This window comes from Lactuca virosa, chromosome 8 (genome assembly GCF_052849685.1).
Source record: "Lactuca virosa cultivar CGN04683 chromosome 8, Lactuca_virosa_CGN04683_v6, whole genome shotgun sequence".
NCBI lineage: Eukaryota > Viridiplantae > Streptophyta > Magnoliopsida > Asterales > Asteraceae > Lactuca > Lactuca virosa.
Window position 1 is genome coordinate 260,297,244 of NC_136433.1, and position 20,016 is coordinate 260,317,259.

The following is a 20,016-nucleotide window of genomic DNA, read 5'->3' on the forward strand; positions in this document are numbered from 1 at the left end:
TAATGGACTTAAATTGAAAATATTTGAAGGCTTAAGGGTTTATTGGTAATTTAGGGATCTATTATGAAAGGAAATCATAGAACCAGGGGTAAAAGGGTAAATAATGGATTAAAAATGAAAAGATCCCATGGGGAGGGACCATAATTGTAATTATGGTAAAGAGGTCATATGGGCGGGTATATATGTATCCTTATTTCGCTGGAAACCCTAACCCTACGGACCATTTATGCAGCCGCCACCTTCACCTTATGCCTCCCATCTCCGGCGCCACCTCCTTCTCAGTCTCCCCAGCCGCCGCCGTTGAAACCTAAGACCACCGTGCTGCTGTTTCCGCTGCCGACAAAGGCAGCAACCGTGGTTCCGGCGTGCGAGTAAGGAAGATCGGAGCTCAAAGTCGACTGCCGACTCCTTCTTCGTCCGTTCTTCCAATCATGCAAGTCCGGCGCTGCCACCCTTATCCCTCCATACAGCCGCTGCCTCCGTAAGACCATGACGGACCTGCTGCCAGAGGGATAAACGATCGATCGCCGCCTCACCTTCTTCCACTTATAGCTTCTGCCACCGGGCGCTGTTGTAGCCGGGAAAAGACCTCAGGGACCGACGTTGTGGTCGTGGGAGAACCGGTCGTGTTTGCGGCTGTTGGGTTCATTGTTGTTGTCGCCGCAATGCGGTTGTACCTCCGTAAAGCTACTGCCGTCGTCAGCCGCTACCGTGCCGCTGTTGATGCTGTTGGACGCCATCTCGCTGTTGCTGCCGGACCGCCGTGAGCCACCAGGTGGGTGGCTGGGTCCTTAGTGCAAATTAATGAGAAACGTGTGTGGGGCAATATTTTTATATTTAGTGTGTGATGTGTGTGTGTGTGTGTTTTGTTTAGCCGGAATTCCCAAGAACAGCCACTGCCACCACCGTGAAGTGGTGGCTGCCGCCTTGAACCACCGCCGGCCACCACTAGAGTGGCTGTGTGTGTGTTAGAGTAGTTAGTGTGTGTGTTATTTGTGGATTAAAAGCTTGTAATTGTAATTAGTATAAGATGTAATGAAAAGAACCATAACCACCACCGTAAGGTGGTGGCCGCCGCCATGAGCCGCCATTGACCACCACTACCCGAGGTGGTAGTGGGTGGTGCCCCACTAGCAAAACCCTAATGGGCTTAAAGATTAGTTTTGGGTCTATTGGGCCATGTTTGGGTGGGAAACCCTAATTAGGGTTTAGAAAACCCTAATTCTTGATACTTTGGGCCTTGGACTTATTGAGACCCACCTTTGGGCCATTGGGATTGGATTGTGTATTAAGCCCAAATTATTCCATATCATTTATCTAGTAGAGTAAAGGACTTAATGGATTAAGTCCTTAATGGGTTAAGTGAGAAACACTTAACCCTAATCGTCATTTTATGTGAAACCCTAATTTCACTTGGGCCTTGAGTTGGGCCTTTCCATTGGGCTTTGGTAATTGGTTTATTAATGGGCCATCCAAGAATAATCAAATGGACTAGAGTAATTAGTTGGCCTATAGGGTAAGGCCCATATGAAGTATTGGGCCAAATTTGGAAAATTGGGCCATAGTTTGTGTGACAACCGTCAAAATTCGAGTTAGTTCTAGATTTGATAAACTTAGTTGCACATATAGGCACAACACATATTAGACTTAGTAATTAGAAGCTAAGTTATAACCTACTAGAAACTTGGAAACAGATAGAAACAATGGATGGTGTACTTAGATTTCACCTTGATATGTGAATTCTACATCTACTAAGCTGTAGTGACTATCCATATTTGGATCACTCTTTGACTCGAACAATATTTCATGAATCATGTACACACATCATGCACTTGACCTAGAAGTAGAAGTTAGTTCAAAGTCTCATAGAAACTTAAGTCAAATTTGAAGACTAGGACTAGTATACTTGATTCCTCAATTTCGCTTGAATCTCGGAATCACTACATAGAATGCCAATAAACCGATAAAAAATAAATTACAAACATTATTTATAACTATAAAAGAGTTATAATACCATAAGATAATTTAAAGTCTCAAATATTCTATTTATTTTGATATTCAAAGTTTATTAAACTCCAAAACCCTAAAAGCCCTAAAAACTCATATTTATAAACTTTAACCTTAAAAATCCTATAAAAACAATTATGAACCTTATAATATTATCTTATCATAATAATTATTATGAAATAAAATTCAATGAAAAATAAAGATTTAGTTATTAACATTTACCCTTGATTTATAAGTCAACAATCAAGAGTTTTATGCATAAAAACTAGGTTAAGGTGCACATTTTATAAAAAGTTGGATATTTTTATAAAAGATTTGAATTTTTATAAAAGAAACAAGAGAGAGAGAGCCTCTCCTCCCCTAAAATCGGATCCCTCTCTCCCCATATCTCTCTCACACTCTCATTCTCCAACACACACACATCTCTCTTCTTTCTCTCTCTAGAAAACTCTCTCTACCTTCTCTCTACTTTTTCTCTCCAAACACCACTCCATTCTCTCTTCCTCCTTCTAAGAACCAATAAATTTTCCAGAAAACAAACCCAAGAACACTCCTCAAACTCGAAATCTTCATCATCTTGTGGTATTCTTGAAGGTAAAATCGATTTCTACTTCACTTTTCCTTCAAGTTTTGCTCTTTTTCTTACACTTTCTCCTTCTTCATCTTCTTCAAACTTGTTTTATTTTTGTTAAAATGGTTTTTACAACATGATGGATGTGTTTTAACACCATGCATGTATGATAAACAAGGTTGCATGTTCATGATCTTAGTGCAAAAATCGATTTTAAGGAGTAAAACATCAAACTCAAGTTAAGAGTTTTTGAGAAACAAAATTTTGTTCATAAATGCATGTATACATTTTGATAAGTTTTAATCTTTTGATCTCTGGAAACATGACTAAAATATGAGTTTATCATGATATATTTAAAATACTTGAAAAGATCTAACCAATCATCATGCATGCAATCTGCCAGATTTCTTTATCTGACTTTAAACTGTCATATCTCACTCATTTCTTAGCCAAAATTCGTGATTCTTTTTCTGAAATATAATATTTTGAGTTAGCTTTCAAACCCATCTGACCTCACTGGAAAATTCCAATATTTCGATTTTTACCAATTTTTACAAAACTGTTACTCAAACAACACTTTCCTTATGAACATTTGTTTTGTGTTGCATGTTCAAAGGACTTATTCATCACTACAAATCATTCAAAAATTATTTTAAACTCTTAATATCATGTATTAATAGGAACAAAAAGATCTTGATTCAAAAGTCTTTGTAACATGTTGCAAAAATTGTCAAAGTAACATCAATAATCTTTACATAAATCACAAGAACCAAGTTTTCTCTATACATTTTATTGAGTCTTTAGGCATGGTTTTCAACATCAAAAATAAGAAAACAATTTTTCATTGTTGTTAGCTTGTACGAAGATGCATTCTGGTTCAGCTCAATATATATTTTCTTTATTTTTATATGAAAATAATAAGAAACTAGAGTGTTAAATCATATAAAATACTTGCACTAGTAAATAAATTCTGGAAAAATTCTTGGATGGTTCTTTAAGTTAGTAAACATCTCCCATGAAGTTTCAATGACTTTTGTTACTGTTTAATATGGTTTTGAATTTTCTTTTTGTTTAGCCCCAATAAATCATAAAACCACTTTAGACAATTGGAAAAGGCTGTATAACAATTTTCGCAGCTTCTACCAGAGGTATAAGACTTAGAAAAATATTTTCAGAATTTTTTCATAATGCATTCCTATTTTTCCCCGATTTTTGTATTTATAATGGCCTAAAAATAGAAAAAATAGTTCTGCTAACCCAAAATTTATGAAAATTTACCAGAACACGTTTTAGTACGTTAAGAGGCTACATAAAATTTTTGATGATTTTTCTCTTCTGTATACTATTTTTCTCCTATTTTCTAAGATTAAATACACTTAAATACACAAAATCGGATTGCAGTATATAAAAACCACATTTGGTATTTTTCCTACATTATTTACTCTGTAAATGAAGTGTACAAAAATTTTGGTAATTTACTTTAACTGTTTGATAATTATTCTCCAATTAATGATTATTTAAGAGGATAAAACAAAGAAAAATAGAAAGACTAATTGAAAAATATATTTTATATTTTTCACAGCTTCTACATGTATAATAAAAGTGTTACAAAAATGTTGGGCAATTTTGGAAACTGTTTTCTATTTATTTCAATTTTTATTAGAATAAATGCTCAAAAATCATAAAATTGGGTTAAACAGTTTAGAAATCAATTTTTATATTTTTCTCAGCTTAATAATGTTTAATAATAGTAATACAAAAAGTTTGGGTAATTTTGGAAACTGATTTCTATTTTTCATGAATTTGTATCTATTTAGAGAATTAAATATATGAAAAATGGTTATACATATTCATACTCCATGAAAATTTATCTAGAAGTCTTTTAGTACATTTAGAACCAAAATCTGAAGTTCGGTAATTTTTATTAACTGTTTAGTATTTTTCAAGATTTTATGGTTATTTAAGAAACTAAAATCGTGAAAAATAGTCAGACAAATCAAAAATTCAAGAAAATTTATCTTGAGGTCTTTCACTTCAATTAAAACTGAAATGCAAACTTTGGGAAATTTTAGAACTAAATTAATTTAGTTTTTGAATATTTAATCATTGGAACACCTCTTAAATTGTTAAATATTAGCATTTCAATAATGGGAAATTTCCACTTAAATTGTTATATAACAATTGATTCATTGAAATTTAATTTTCACAGAAAAATGTTTGTAACTTATCAATATTAAATTTTGACACAATATTGGCATAATTCTATTGTAGTAGTAAGTATACTAATGTTAGATTTCGATTAGAGACTCACTAGCGAATACCATTATTGTAGGAATCGATAGTGGTACAAGTGAAACTTAGCTCAAGGCATCATTTGCATCATCTCAATGCATATTGTGAGTATTCACCAATCCCCTATTTTCGGTTTTTAAATGTTTTGGGGTGGAAAAGCATGTCCTAAACTATTTATATTCGTTGTATTTATTTGACTCGTATAAACTTGGTTGCTATATTTTGCATATTGTGAGTATTCACGCACTCCCCTATTTTCAGTTTTTATGTTTTGGGGTGGAAAAGCATGTCCCGAAAAACTATTATTTGAATGTTGTATTTAAATTGATTTGTATCAAACATGATTGCTATTTTATTGCTATGTCTCTCTATGTATGTCTATGCAACACGGAACATGAGAACTTATCGTACTAAGGCCCTTCCCTTATCTCTAACCATTAACTCTTTGAGCCAATGGTCATTATGGATAGCGCTATTAGGAATTGATAACTCCTCACTCGCCCTATTGCTGGAGTGCATGATACCATATTCATCTATGGAACGATAAGCATAGATCTTGATAGGGCTTCAATCATAGGTTTGGTTGAGACTCATTGTTTGCTCATACACATACAAACTCGTTTCTCGTTATAGCAATAAACTTGTTTATTAATTATAGCAATGAACTTTGTTTCTCATTACAACAACGAACTGTTATTACTGAAAACTTATATACATGTTTTAGCAATGAAATTGTTTGCTCCTTGTAGCAACGAAATTGATTGCTCATTTTAGCAATGAAACTTGTTTACTCGTTTTAGTAACGAACTTTATCTTCCATGAGAATATGAATGTTGCATCTTATTTGGGCAACATACCTTATCTCTCATGATGACAAAGAACTTTGTTTTTACAAACTTATTTACCCATCTTAACAATATACTTTTATTATTGGAAACTTTTATCAAAACTTTGATTTCAATTCATGGAACCAGTATTATTTTGTTTATCTGTGAGTACTCACCAACTATTTTTATAGTTGACGCTCGTTTTACATGCTTTTTTTCAGGAATCATCGAGTAAGTGGCACTTAGGGACACTTCACTTTTAGGAGCATTCGCATGTGTTGTATTTCAATTTACATTGTAATTTTTTTTAAAAGTTGTTCAAACCCATTGTGAATTTGTAATGATTTTTAATACTATGGTTGGTGTTGTCTTTAAACTTTTGCGATGAAACCCTTTGTACTGCCACGCCCTGTGTTTCCGCTTTAGCGGGGTGTGACAGGAAATGGTATCAGAGCCGAAGGTTATAGAGAATACCGGTTTTCCTTTGGAGAACCACAACTATAGCCAAAAATTTTCAAAATGTTTTTAAAATACTGAACATACTACTGGTATAACTAATTCGAGTACACATTATTGGACTTTAATTAAGTATAGCCTGGCCAACTATGCTTAATTAAGGAAACTTAATGCGAGGCTTGAAACGGTTATAGTAGAATTATGTTCAAAACAATTTTCAACTTAAACTTTTGAAAAACAAAATTTTTAGTGTGCGTACGGGCATTGCATATTATAGGCATTCATCTAGATACACTTAGAAACCAAGTTCACTGTTATATCAATGCCCTTATTTAGAAATATTCTTATCCCCTATCAAGTGCTAGGTTAACCACTTAGGTTATATCACTAGCCACTCTAAGAGCAATGCACATAGTACTGATAATGGGTATTCCTCGGTAGCTATTGACTTTAGATATAAGGTTAGTAGTTAGATATACACTAGTAATAATCTTAAGTCGAAACCAATACCAGTTATCCCTCAATACCTCTTCATCCTCTTCGTACTAGAGTTACAACTAGGAAAAAGCGTTTCGATACCGACACGAATGATAATTGGAGCATCGCGTAAGGAGGTAGATGAGTCTCCACTAAATAATCACTTGGATACCATTGGCGGGCATTCCGGATTCGACTCACAAGGAGACACGGAGGTTTAACCTATATGTGAGATCTTATTTCTACGCTACGATTTAGGTCTAGGTTGTTTCCACCTTGAGGTTAAAACTTAACATATGATATCCCTTTGACCTCTATAAAAGGTCGTCAACTGCATTGACGCCATGAAATGTTTTTCAAACAATTTTTCTTGTCCTTTATCTTAGGAAAAAGACATCGGTACTCGCCTTATACTCGTCTTATACTCTCCTTAGTATTTAGGTACGATCAGCTACACTAATCTACTTATTCCTTAATTCCTAATCTTCCATCGAAAAGTTATTTCGTTTCATCGGTTTTATTTATCATCGATAAAATACTTTATAACCACTTCATACAACTTACTAGACCTTTCCTAACAATTTAAGCCATATTCTCGATAAAAATCTTTTGATAACTTGCTTTAACTTAACACTTTTCTTCAAAACTCAATTTAACCAATATTGGTTTTTTTTTAACATTGCTATTTCAATTTCAATTCAAATCCATTTCAACGGATAGATATGCTTTTAAGGGCATATAAACCATTTTAAACCTTGCTTACCATTTTGACACGTTTTCGAAAAACTTAGAAACATTTTCTTTTATAAAAGTGTTTAAACTCTATGCTATAAAACTTAAACATATGACATTGAAGTTCATATTATGTGAAAAAGTTTCATTGAATCTTCAAAACACTTTTATTTGACTTTTTAACAGCTTTCTCATTTAGACATTGTAATTTACTTTAATGTGTTTTCTCGAAACCCAACATGATATTTATGAAAATTTCTACTTCAAACATGTTTATAAGACATCTCTAATGCTTGTATTTCAAAACATAGCTTATTTGTGTACTTTGCTTCAATATGGTTTTATAATCTATAACGTTTTTTAAAATTTATAGCATTTGAAAACTTAGTGCTCACTTTTAAAATTCCAGTGACGCACTTTCGACAATGCACAATTATTCATCTAAATATGTAAGTTTTTACCTTATCCGTTTTAACCATTGTTGGACCCCAGTAAAAAAAAAAGTCAAAATTGTCAGATTTTCAATTGCCATTTGTAGGGCTTCTTTTTTTTTTCACAAATGGAGTTTAACTTAATATGTAACTTATGAATTTTTAGCAATCCTTAGCAAACACTTTAGAACTCCCATATGTCTATTTAATCATCAATATACATCAAATATTGAAGTTTGAAATATATCTAAACTTGGTTTTTAATCTACCTATAGGTATTGTTCTTATAATTTTAACAATAACAATCATTGCCGCCGCTACCTTCCTTTTTCTTTCCCCCACACTTGATTTCTTGCTCTCCTTATGATTTTAGATCTCGCACGCCCATAATAGTAACATAATACATTGTCTAATTTTGTTTCTTTCTATTTTGCTTCTCCTAGTATCATGTTCGTACACATACAGACTAGAAGTCTACCCTTTTCGTTTTGAGCGATTTATACGTGTATAGTCGTGAGACATAATTTTGATTTAGTCAACTTTGATATATTCAATTACGCCTTTTACCATATACATCTTGTTTTTATTTTGAAATCTACAATAAACAAGTATTCCTTATTTACATTTGCCCTTTCGTTCTAAATTCGGAAACTTGATTTAAAATGCAAGTTTCATTGTATTTTTCCTTATAAGTAATACAAAGATGAATACCCTTATGCTTATAATTTTTTTATATCTGAAAAATATATGTGAAGGATATATTTCCTTATGTTTCTTCTTTTCTTTAAATACATCAAAAGTTTTGAATTTTACAATTATCTATTCTCTAAATGATTGTTTTTGTAGAAACACTAAACTATGAATGCACTATTTTCAAAGATTAACATTTTTACACCTTTCTTAAAATAGTATTTTACTTTGCAATTTTCAGTGAGTCCCTAAACTCTCAAACTTGTTTTCATAAATAGTCTGGCCCGTAAGCTTGAATTTGTCCTGACTTAGACAATTGGACAATTTCTCAAAAGTTTAATACAAATATTTCTATACAAATTCCTTTAATGACGACTTAAACCTTTAACCTTAATTAATCTTTATATTATTTTACTACTTTGTTGGATCGCCACACATGTATCTTCATTATCTTGGAATTATTACACATTTTGATAATAGTGAGATTAATTATCATTTTTAAACACACATTTTGATAACAGTGAGATTTTTATCACTTCTAAACACTTAAAATGCTATCTACACAATGTGATTTAACTTATCATAAACTTTCATCGCTTCCATTTGCAACAATGACTCTCTAAATATATTTATTTTTCGAATAAGGTTTTATTATTGTAAGAGTAACCGTAGTAGTAATTATAGCCTCGGAGATGCTCAATCATTTCGTAATTTATTTTGTCGACGACACTTAATTAGCCTTTACATTTGAGATGTACCAAAACTTCGTTGCCTACCCTTACTACGTATTTTTAGGAACTTACCCTCGACCGCTTCCCTTTCATTCGTGGTACCCCTTCTTATTTTGGAATATATCTTTTCCAGATTTAGTAGCCAACCCGAAAGTGAACAAATTGTTCCTAATCTCTTTTTTTTTAAGTGGCGAAGTTACACTTAGTGTTAATTTAGAATGCGACTTAAGCATCAATGCGGATTTAACGCTCAGTGCAGTTGGTGCTTCAGCAAAACTTATAACGTTCTTTTAAGTTAGATAATATCTAACTATATAATCTTTTTCAACTAGGTCGCCATGGTTGGATCATGATTTCCATGATCCTAATTTCTCGCAATCTAGACTGTAGAACTCGAATTAGGGAACCATTAATTTGATTATAGCTAAAGAGTTGGGCTGTTCCCTTGAGGAATTAACCCAAAATAATCAAAGAGCTCTTCAAGTCATCATCTTTCCAATTATACAATTGTATTCGGCTGAGTTCTAATAGAATGTGTCACGAATTGAATTTCGGGACGAAATTCTTTCAACCGGGGGAGACTGTGACAACCGTCAAAATTCGAGTTAGTTCTAGATTTGATAAACTTAGTTGCACATATAGGCACAACACATATTAGACTTAGTAATTAGAAGCTAAGTTATACCCTACTAGAAACTTGGAAACAGATAGAAACAATGGATGGTGTACTTAGATTTCACCTTGATATGTGAATTCTACATCTACTAAGCTGTAGTGACTATCCATATTTGGATCACTCTTTGACTCGAACAATATTTCATGAATCATGTACACACATCATGCACTTGACCTAGAAGTAGAAGTTAGTTCAAAGTCTCATAGAAACTTAAGTCAAATTTGAAGACTAGGACTAGTATACTTGATTCCTCAATTTCGCTTGAATCTCGGAATCACTACATAGAATGCCAATAAACCGATAAAAAATAAATTACAAACATTATTTATAACTATAAAAGAGTTATAATACCATAAGATAATTTAAAGTCTCAAATATTCTATTTATTTTGATATTCAAAGTTTATTAAACTCTAAAACCCTAAAAGCCCTAAAAACTCATATTTATAAACTTTAACCTTAAAAATCCTATAAAAACAATTATGAACCTTATAATATTATCTTATCATAATAATTATTATGAAATAAAATTCAATGAAAAATAAAGATTTAGTTATTAACATTTACCCTTGATTTATAAGTCAAAAATCAAGAGTTTTATGCATAAAAACTAGGTTAAGGTGCACATTTTATAAAAAGTTGGATATTTTTATAAAAGATTTGAATTTTTATAAAAGAAACAAGAGAGAGAGAGCCTCTCCTCCCCTAAAATCGGATCCCTCTCTCCCCATATCTCTCTCACACTCTCATTCTCCAACACACACACATCTCTCTTCTTTCTCTCTCTAGAAAACTCTCTCTACCTTCTCTCTACTTTTTCTCTCCAAACACCACTCCATTCTCTCTTCCTCCTTCTAAGAACCAATAAATTTTCCAGAAAACAAACCCAAGAACACTCCTCAAACTCGAAATCTTCATCATCTTGTGGTATTCTTGAAGGTAAAATCGATTTCTACTTCACTTTTCCTTCAAGTTTTGCTCTTTTTCTTACACTTTCTCCTTCTTCATCTTCTTCAAACTTGTTTTATTTTTGTTAAAATGGTTTTTACAACATGATGGATGTGTTTTAACACCATGCATGTATGATAAACAAGGTTGCATGTTCATTATCTTAGTGCAAAAATCGATTTTAAGGAGTAAAACATCAAACTCAAGTTAAGAGTTTTTGAGAAACAAAATTTTGTTCATAAATGCATGTATACATTTTGATAAGTTTTAATCTTTTGATCTCTGAAAACATGACTAAAATATGAGTTTATCATGATATATTTAAAATACTTGAAAAGATTTACTCAAGGAAATGATGAAAACCCACTTTTCTAACCAATCATCATGCATGCAATCTGCCAGATTTCTTTATCTGACTTTAAACTGTCATATCTCACTCATTTCTTAGCCAAAATTCGTGATTCTTTTTCTGAGATATAATATTTTGAGTTAGCTTTCAAACCCATCTGACCTCACTGGAAAATTCCAATATTTCGATTTTTACCAATTTTTACAAAACTGTTACTCAAACAGCACTTTCCTTATGAACATTTGTTTTGTGTTGCATGTTCAAAGGACTTATTCATCACTACAAATCATTCAAAAATTATTTTAAACTCTTAATATCATGTATTAATAGGAACAAAAAGATCTTGATTCAAAAGTCTTTGTAACATGTTGCAAAAATTGTCAAAGTAACATCAATAATCTTTACATAAATCACAAGAACCAAGTTTTCTCTATACATTTTATTGAGTCTTTAGGCATGGTTTTCAACATCAAAAATAAGAAAACAATTTTTCATTGTTGTTAACTTGTACGAAGATGCATTCTGGAAATTTTCAGCTCAATATATATTTTCTTTATTTTTGTATGAAAATAATAAGAAAATAAAGTGTTAAATCATATAAAATACTTACACTAGTAAAGAAATTCAGAAAAAATTCTTGGATGGTTCTTTAAGTTAGTAAACATCTCCCATGAAGTTTCAATGACTTTTGTTACTGTTTAATATGGTTTTGAATTTTCTTTTTGTTTAGCCCCAATAAATCATAAAACCACTTTAGACAATTGGAAAAGGCTGTATAACAATTTTCGCAGCTTCTACCAGAGGTATAAGACTTAGAAAAATATTTTCAGAATTTTTCATAATGCATTCCTATTTTTCCCCGATTTTTGTATTTATAATGGCCTAAAAATAGAAAAAATAGTTCTGCTAACCCAAAATTCATGAAAATTTACCAGAACACTTTTTAGTACGTTAAGAGGCTACATAAAATTTTTGATGATATTTCTCTTCTATATACTATTTTTCTCCTATTTTCTAAGATTAAATACACTTAAATACACAAAATCGGATTGCAGTATATAAAAACCACATTTGGTATTTTTCCCAGATTATTTACTCTGTAAATGAAGTGTACAAAAATTTTGGTAATTTACTTTAACTGTTTGATAATTATTCTCCAATTAATGATTATTTAAGAGGATAAAACAAAGAAAAATAGAAAGACTAATTGAAAAATATATTTTATATTTTTCACAGCTTCTACATGTATAATAAAAGTGTTACAAAAATGTTGGGCAATTTTGAAAACTGTTTTCTATTTATTTCAATTTTTATTAGAATAAATGCTCAAAAATCATAAAATTGGGTTAAACAGTTTAGAAATCAATTTTTATATTTTTCCCAGCTTAATAATGTTTAATAATAGTAATACAAAAAGTTTGGGTAATTTTGGAAACTGATTTCTATTTTTCATGAATTTGTATCTATTTAGAGAATTAAATATATGAAAAATGGTTATACATATTCATACTCCATGAAAATTTATCTAGAAGTCTTTTAGTATATTTAGAACCAAAATCTGAAGTTTGGTAATTTTTATTAACTGTTTAGTATTTTTCAAGATTTTATGGTTATTCAAGAAACTAAAATCGTGAAAAATAGTCAGACAAATAAAAAATTCAAGAAAATTTATCTTGAGGTCTTTCACTTCAATTAAAACTGAAATGCAAACTTTGGGAAATTTTAGAACTAAATTAATTTAGTTTTTGAATATTTAATCATTGGAACACCTCTTAAATTGTTAAATATTAGCATTTGAATAATGGGAAATTTCCACTTAAATTGTTATATAACAATTGATTCATTGAAATTTAATTTTCATAGAAAAATGTTTGTAACTTATCAATATTAAATTTTGACACAATATTGGCATAATTCTATTGTAGTAGTAAGTATACTAATGTTAGATTTCGATTAGAGACTCACTAGCGAATACCATTATTGTAGGAATCGATAGTGGTACAAGTGGAACTTAGCTCAAGGCATCATTTGCATCATCTCAATGCATATTGTGAGTATTCACCAATCCCCTATTTTCGGTTTTTAAATGTTTTGGGGTGGAAAAGCATGTCCTAAACTATTTATATTCGTTGTATTTATTTGACTCGTATAAACTTGGTTGCTATATTTTGCATATTGTGAGTATTCACGCACTCCCCTATTTTCAGTTTTTATGTTTTGGGGTGGAAAAGCATGTCCCGAAAAACTATTATTTGAATGTTGTATTTAAATTGATTTGTATCAAACATGATTGCTATTTTATTGCTATGTCTCTCTATGTATGTCTATGCAACACGGAACATGAGAACTTATCGTACTAATGCCCTTCCCTTATCTCTAACCATTAACTCTTTGAGCCAATGGTCATTATGGATAGCGCTATTAGGAATTGACAACTCCTCACTCGCCCTATTGCTGGAGTGCATGATACCATATTCATCTATGGAACGATAAGCATAGATCTTGATAGGGCTTCAGTCATAGGTTTGGTTGAGACTCATTGTTTGCTCATACACATACAAACTCGTTTCTCGTTATAGCAATAAACTTGTTTATTAATTATAGCAATGAACTTTGTTTCTCATTACAACAACGAACTGTTATTACTGAAAACTTATATACATGTTTTAGCAATGAAATTGTTTGCTCCTTGTAGCAACGAAATTGATTGCTCATTTTAGCAATGAAACTTGTTTACTCGTTTGAGTAACGAACTTTATCTTCCATGAGAATATGAATGTTGCATCTTATTTGGGCAACATACCTTATCTCTCATGATGACAAAGAACTTTGTTTTTACAAACTTATTTACCCATCTTAACAATATACTTTTATTATTGGAAACTTTTATCAAAACTTTGATTTCAATTCATGGAACCAGTATTATTTTGTTTATCTGTGAGTACTCACCAACTATTTTTATATTTGACGCTCGTTTTACATGCTTTTTTTCAGGAATCATCGAGTAAGTGGCACTTAGGGACACTTCACTTTTAGGAGCATTCGCATGTGTTGTATTTCAATTTACATTGTAATTTCTTTTAAAAGTTGTTCAAACCCATTGTGAATTTGTAATGATTTTTAATACTATGGTTGGTGTTGTCTTTTAACTTTTGCGATGAAACCCTTTGTACTGCCACGCCCTGTGTTTCCGCTTTAGCGGGGTGTGACAGTTTGGGCCTAGATGGTTGTATGATATTGGGCCCTTAGAATGAGACATGTTGGACTGGACTGAACAATTGGGCCTTAAGGGAAGTCCATATAGAGGTTTGGGACCAATTTGGAAAATTGGGCCATATGTTGGGCTTTAAGCCATAATTGGACTTTTGGGCCTTTGGATTGGGCCTTGGGCTTGAATCAAGCCAAGTTAGGGGTAGAGTAGTCTTTTACCCCAAGTATGGACTTATGTTTATGAGTTGGAACCCAATTATTAATTGGGTGTTATTTTGATATTGACAGATCGGGAATCTGTCATCGAGCAGCTATGGTTTTGTCAACGGGACTTCAGCAGTGTGAGGTGAGTTTCCTCCTTTAGGAACGGGTCTACGGCCACAATGCCGACCCGTTTAGATATTAGTAGTTCCTGATTTTGGTCCGATGCCAGGGTTAGCCCGATGCAGTTTATATGCTTCCGGACTTCGGTCCGATGCCGGGGTGATCCCGAGAAGTAGTGTGTATGCCTGATGTCTTTGTGATTCACGCATGTTTATGTTATGTGCTTTGTGTTCCGGACTTCGGTCCGATGCCGGGCAAGCCCGATGCAGTAGTTATATGTTTATGTTACAAGTTTATGTATATGTTATGTTCAGTCATTCCGGACTTCGGTCCGATGCAGTGGGCAAGGCTGAAGTTATTCCGGACTTCGGTCCGATGTAGTGGTCAAGGCCCAAGTTATTCCGGACTTTGGTCCAATGCAGTGGGCAAGGCCCAAGTTATTCCGGACTTCGGTCCGATGCAGTGGGCGGGGCCCAAGTTATTCCGGACTTCGGTCCGATGCCGGGCGGGGCCTGATGCAGTGGGCGGGGCCCAAATTATGCCAAACTTCGGTCTGATGCCGGGCGGGGCCCGATGTAGTGGGCAAGGCCCAGTATGTGCTTTATGTGTTATTGTATGGTATGTGGTAGTTTGGGGAGACTCACTAAGCTTCGTGCTTATAGTTTTCAGTGTTGGTTTCAGGTACTCAGTTTTCAAAAGAGGAGCTCAGGAAGATTGCAGTGCACACACCATTTGTTCAGCCTGGGATGTTTATACTCTGATATACTTGACAGTTGTTATAATATTTTGAGATACATTGCTTATGATTTTTATATGATGTTTATCGACTATGGTTTTTATTATTAAATTAAACGAAATTTTCAGACTGTGTTTTTGGGATGTTTCAAGTACATTGCGTGTACCAGCTTTCTATGTTGGGCGTACTCGGCTGCCATGCAAGCATTGGGGATGCTTGACCCCTACGCTGCGCGTACTGGGATTATGCCCAATGTACGCCCCAGTTTCACTCTTCTCACTCATTTGGTCTTAACCAGTTCAGACCTTGTCTCGTATCTAGATCTGGACTCCCTAATAGCTCTTCCTCCATAAATTCAGTAACTTTAAGCCTTTACATGGCTGATATGGTCACAAACACACAAAACACTCACTCTCTTATCTCAAAAAGCTCATATCTTATGCATGGCTTGATTCCAACGACGAAGATTGGATTTTTATGACATTACACCACTAATACACTCAAAGGGGGTTGGTCATAGTCTCTGGAGCTCAATATCTCATAAAGTCTCAACCTTTTGGGACAAAACCCTAAAATACCCTACTATGATGCACAAAACAAAAGAGTGGGAAAGTTTGAAGCTTTATACCTCTATGTGAAGCTCCCAATTCAGATATGATCAGGTCCAAGGGCCTGGACTCCCATTCCTTCTTCCCCAAAGCTTCTTCTCTACTTCAAGAAAACACAAGAACTCTCAAAGGCTCTCAAATGCACTCTCAAGCTCTAAAAACGAAGGTCAGGGAACAAAAGGGTTTGTTGTCTAAGAATGGTGACCAGAAATGAGGCCATCATATCCTTTATATAGGGGACTCACCCTAAATTAGGGTTTTCACTCTGGGCCTAGTACGCCCAGTGTACCCTCTGGTACGCCCAACGTACTAGGTGGCTTCCGCGTCAAATGCGTGCACATGAGTATGCTGAGCGTACACTCTTGTACGCCCCGCGTACTCATTCACCACCTTTTCTCAAAAAGGGCTAAAATGGACAAATACTCAAAAGTCCAAGGGTTACAAGGTATACCTGAACTTGGGATGTTACATCCATGTTTGTTTGTTTGTTAAGCTAAAGCCTAGTTCATAAGTTTAACAAAAGAAGAGAAAAGAAGAGAAAGGAAAGGAAAACAAAATTTTCTTTTTTGTTCTCGAGTTGGAGAGAAGTGGAAGGAAAATTAATCATTTTGTTATTTCTTTCAAAATCCTCCCAAATCAGAAGGAAAGTTAGGAGGGAAAGTGATCATTCTATTTCCCTCCTCTTCTTTCATTTAATGAAACTCGGGAACTCCAATTTCTTTTATTTTCTTCTCATTTCCACCCATTTCTTTTCTTTTCTTTCGTTAAGTTGAACTCGGGAATGAAAGATCTAGTATGCTCAAGAATCATATTAAAGTGATATTGCTAATTAACATTTGATACTAATGGGTCACACTAACAACAACTTGATATAATTGATTATTTATTAGAAATTGATTATTTATTAGAAATTGATTATTTATTAGAAATTGATTTTAATCAATATTCAATAAAACTCTTATAATTAAATTGGAAATTATTTATTTCATGGAAATAATAATTTTCATTAGCAAGTAATATTATATAATTCATATTGTATGGATTAATAAGTTATGTACAACTTTATGGACCAGTTGAAACCCTTTTGTCTTTTGCTCAAAAGACAAAGTTTATATTTTATAAACTTTGAGTTTATAAAATTTAAACAAACGCTTCTTTTTTTTATATAATTTTCAAGAAGAAAAGAGTTATGGGCTTTTGATTATTTAAATGAGAGAATGGGTCTTTGAATATTTAAATAAGAATATGGCATTTTGATTATTTAAATGAGAGAATGGTTCTTTGATTATTTAAATAAGGGCATGGTCTTGTGATTATTTTATTCATAAAGTAAGGAATTGTTTCTACTATAAATACAAGACTTGATGCTTTCATTTGGCTTGCTCATTGATATGTGCATATTTAGCTATATATTTAGTATAGATTTTTATTATTTATTGGCTAATTATTTGCAATTTATGGACAAAAGGTGCTTAATTGTGTTTAAATTGTATTTTCAGTCCAAAAGATATGCTCGGAAGCAAAAGGACGCAGGAGATGTATTCGGAAGCTCGGGAATTGAAGAAAGAAGAAAAAGAGCCAAAATCCTGAAGTACTCGGCGAGTAAGTGTTGGGTTCTGAGCATTCTAACACTCCTATGGTGTACATTGTTGAAAAATGTTTTTATATGTGATCATCACTCAAATAAGACGAATTGGTTTTATATTATCTAACAAATATTATCAGTTATTTCAGGTTGCGTGGATTCGTGCTTAATTATGAAATAGAAAAATATGCAAAAGACGAAATACGCAAAGACGGAAAAATAGACGCAATATTTGGTCGTTTGAAGACAAAACAAATCAAGACTAAAATTGTCAAGAATTTAAAAACATCAAGGGTCAAAAATGGAAATTCAATTCACAATTGGATATATATATATATATATATATATATATATATATATATATATATATATATATATATATATATATATATATATATACAAGTGTTCGTGTGTGTATATATATATATATATATATATATATATATATATATATATAATAGAAAGAAATGAACAAAGCAAAAAGAACCCAACACCATGTGTGCTACCAACTATTACATCCACCAACAAATTCTTTTTCATTTACAAACACTAGTGGAAGATTTCTTTTGATTAATTTTGCATATATATATATATATATATATATATATATATATATATATATATATATATATATATATATATATATATATATATATATATATATATAGATACATACGTGAGTTTGTCATTGTGAGAGTTTAAGTGTTTTGTGTGTTTCTTTGTAATATCTCCTGTACTCCTTCATCTCAAAACAACCTACAAACAACCTCAAAATAATCTCCAAACACCTCCAAATACCATCCTTAAACCTCCTCCAAAAAACCCTTTCAAATCACCACAACCATCATCACCTTGCTGATTTTCGACATCAGAATTTGCAAGTTAAGAAAAAATTCACCGAGCACAACTCAACAAGATAATACGGGAGAGATTTGCCCCGCAATTTATTCAGGACCTTACCTACATCCAGGAATTTTCCTCGATTTTTTTTACCACTGCAAACGCCAGAGAGACGCGAGAGAGAATTGGCTATCCAGAGAGATTTACTACGAAAATCTATATTCATAACCACCCAAAGCTCTTTCAACATCACCCTCTTTGTTACCTTATACCACCAAAACTACAACCTTATTACACCTTCTACCACCCTCCAAATACCCACTTCAACCTCATCAAATCACCTTAAAAAACCCCATACCCACATACAAAAAACATTACCCGTGTATTTTGTATCGTTTTGTAAACAATTCATTGTTACATAAAAAGAACTTATTGTTACTTACCGGATTGAACTTTGAACAAATAGAGACACAGTCTATTAAGATCCAATCCAATTCTAAACCAGTTCAGTCAATTTATTGACGAACCGACATTATATATATTTATATATTCATATATTTTATTACAGCTTTACGTCATTTAAATACTGTCATTTATTTCATTTATAGCTTTCAGTCATTTATAGCTTTCCAGTTTATATTTATTCCACACTTCTTATTTTTTTTTCCGCATCTTATCTCCTTAAATATATATATCTGTCACCCAGTAACTGGTATCCGAGCCTTTATTCGTGGTAATCAGATCGTATATTTTCAACAATTGGTATCAGAGCTTGTGTGATTTACCTTGAAATTTTTGTCGAAAACTTTTGGTTAGCGTTTATAAACCTTCCATAAGCTTTTCTTTAAAAATTTCATTTTAATATCACTTGTTCAAAATCCTTAAAAAAAAATTAAAAAATTAAAAAAAAAAATCTTAAACAAAAAAAAAATTCAGAGCTTGTGTGATTTACTTTGAAATTTTTGTCGAAAACTTTTGGTTAGCGTTTATAAACCTTCCATAAGTTTTTCTTTAAAAATTTCATTTTAATATCACTTGTTCAAAATCCTTTCAAAACAAAAATATGTCTTCTGCTAATTACTCCAACATGAACTCTGTTTCTATTGCTAACAGCTTGGGATCTGGTTCACGGGCACCCATACTTATTCCTGAAGAGTATAATTCGTGGGTTGGCCGTATGAATCTTCATCTTAACACCATAAGTGAAGATGTCTGGAATTGTGTAGAAGGAACATATATTACTCCAGAAGACATGACTACTCTTGTTACAAATCAAGCCACTCTTGCTGAAACCGAAAAAAGGCTGCAACTCCAAGCCAAAAAGGAACTTGTGTCTGGAATTCCCCACAGTATTCTAAGTCAAATGGATGACATAATACTGTTGACTGCAAATCAAATCTGGGAAAATTTAAAAAATCGTTTTTGTGGAAATCAAAGAATTATTGGAAACAAAAGAACATCCGTTTTAAATGAATTCGATAATTTCAAGATGCTTTCATCAGAAACCATCCATGATGCTCATGATAG

At 32.6% G+C, this 20,016-nt stretch overlaps 1 protein-coding gene across 1 annotated transcript in view; it reads left to right on the plus strand.

The window, feature by feature from the left end:
* Positions 1–665: 665 nt before the first annotated feature.
* The window catches only part of LOC145131477 (uncharacterized), a 39,670-nt gene continuing 20,319 nt past the window's right edge, over positions 666–20,016 (plus strand). The window contains exon 1 of the mRNA XM_079066156.1: positions 666–763. Coding sequence (XP_078922282.1) covers positions 666–763 — 98 coding nt within the window. The remainder of the gene's footprint in view (positions 764–20,016) is intronic.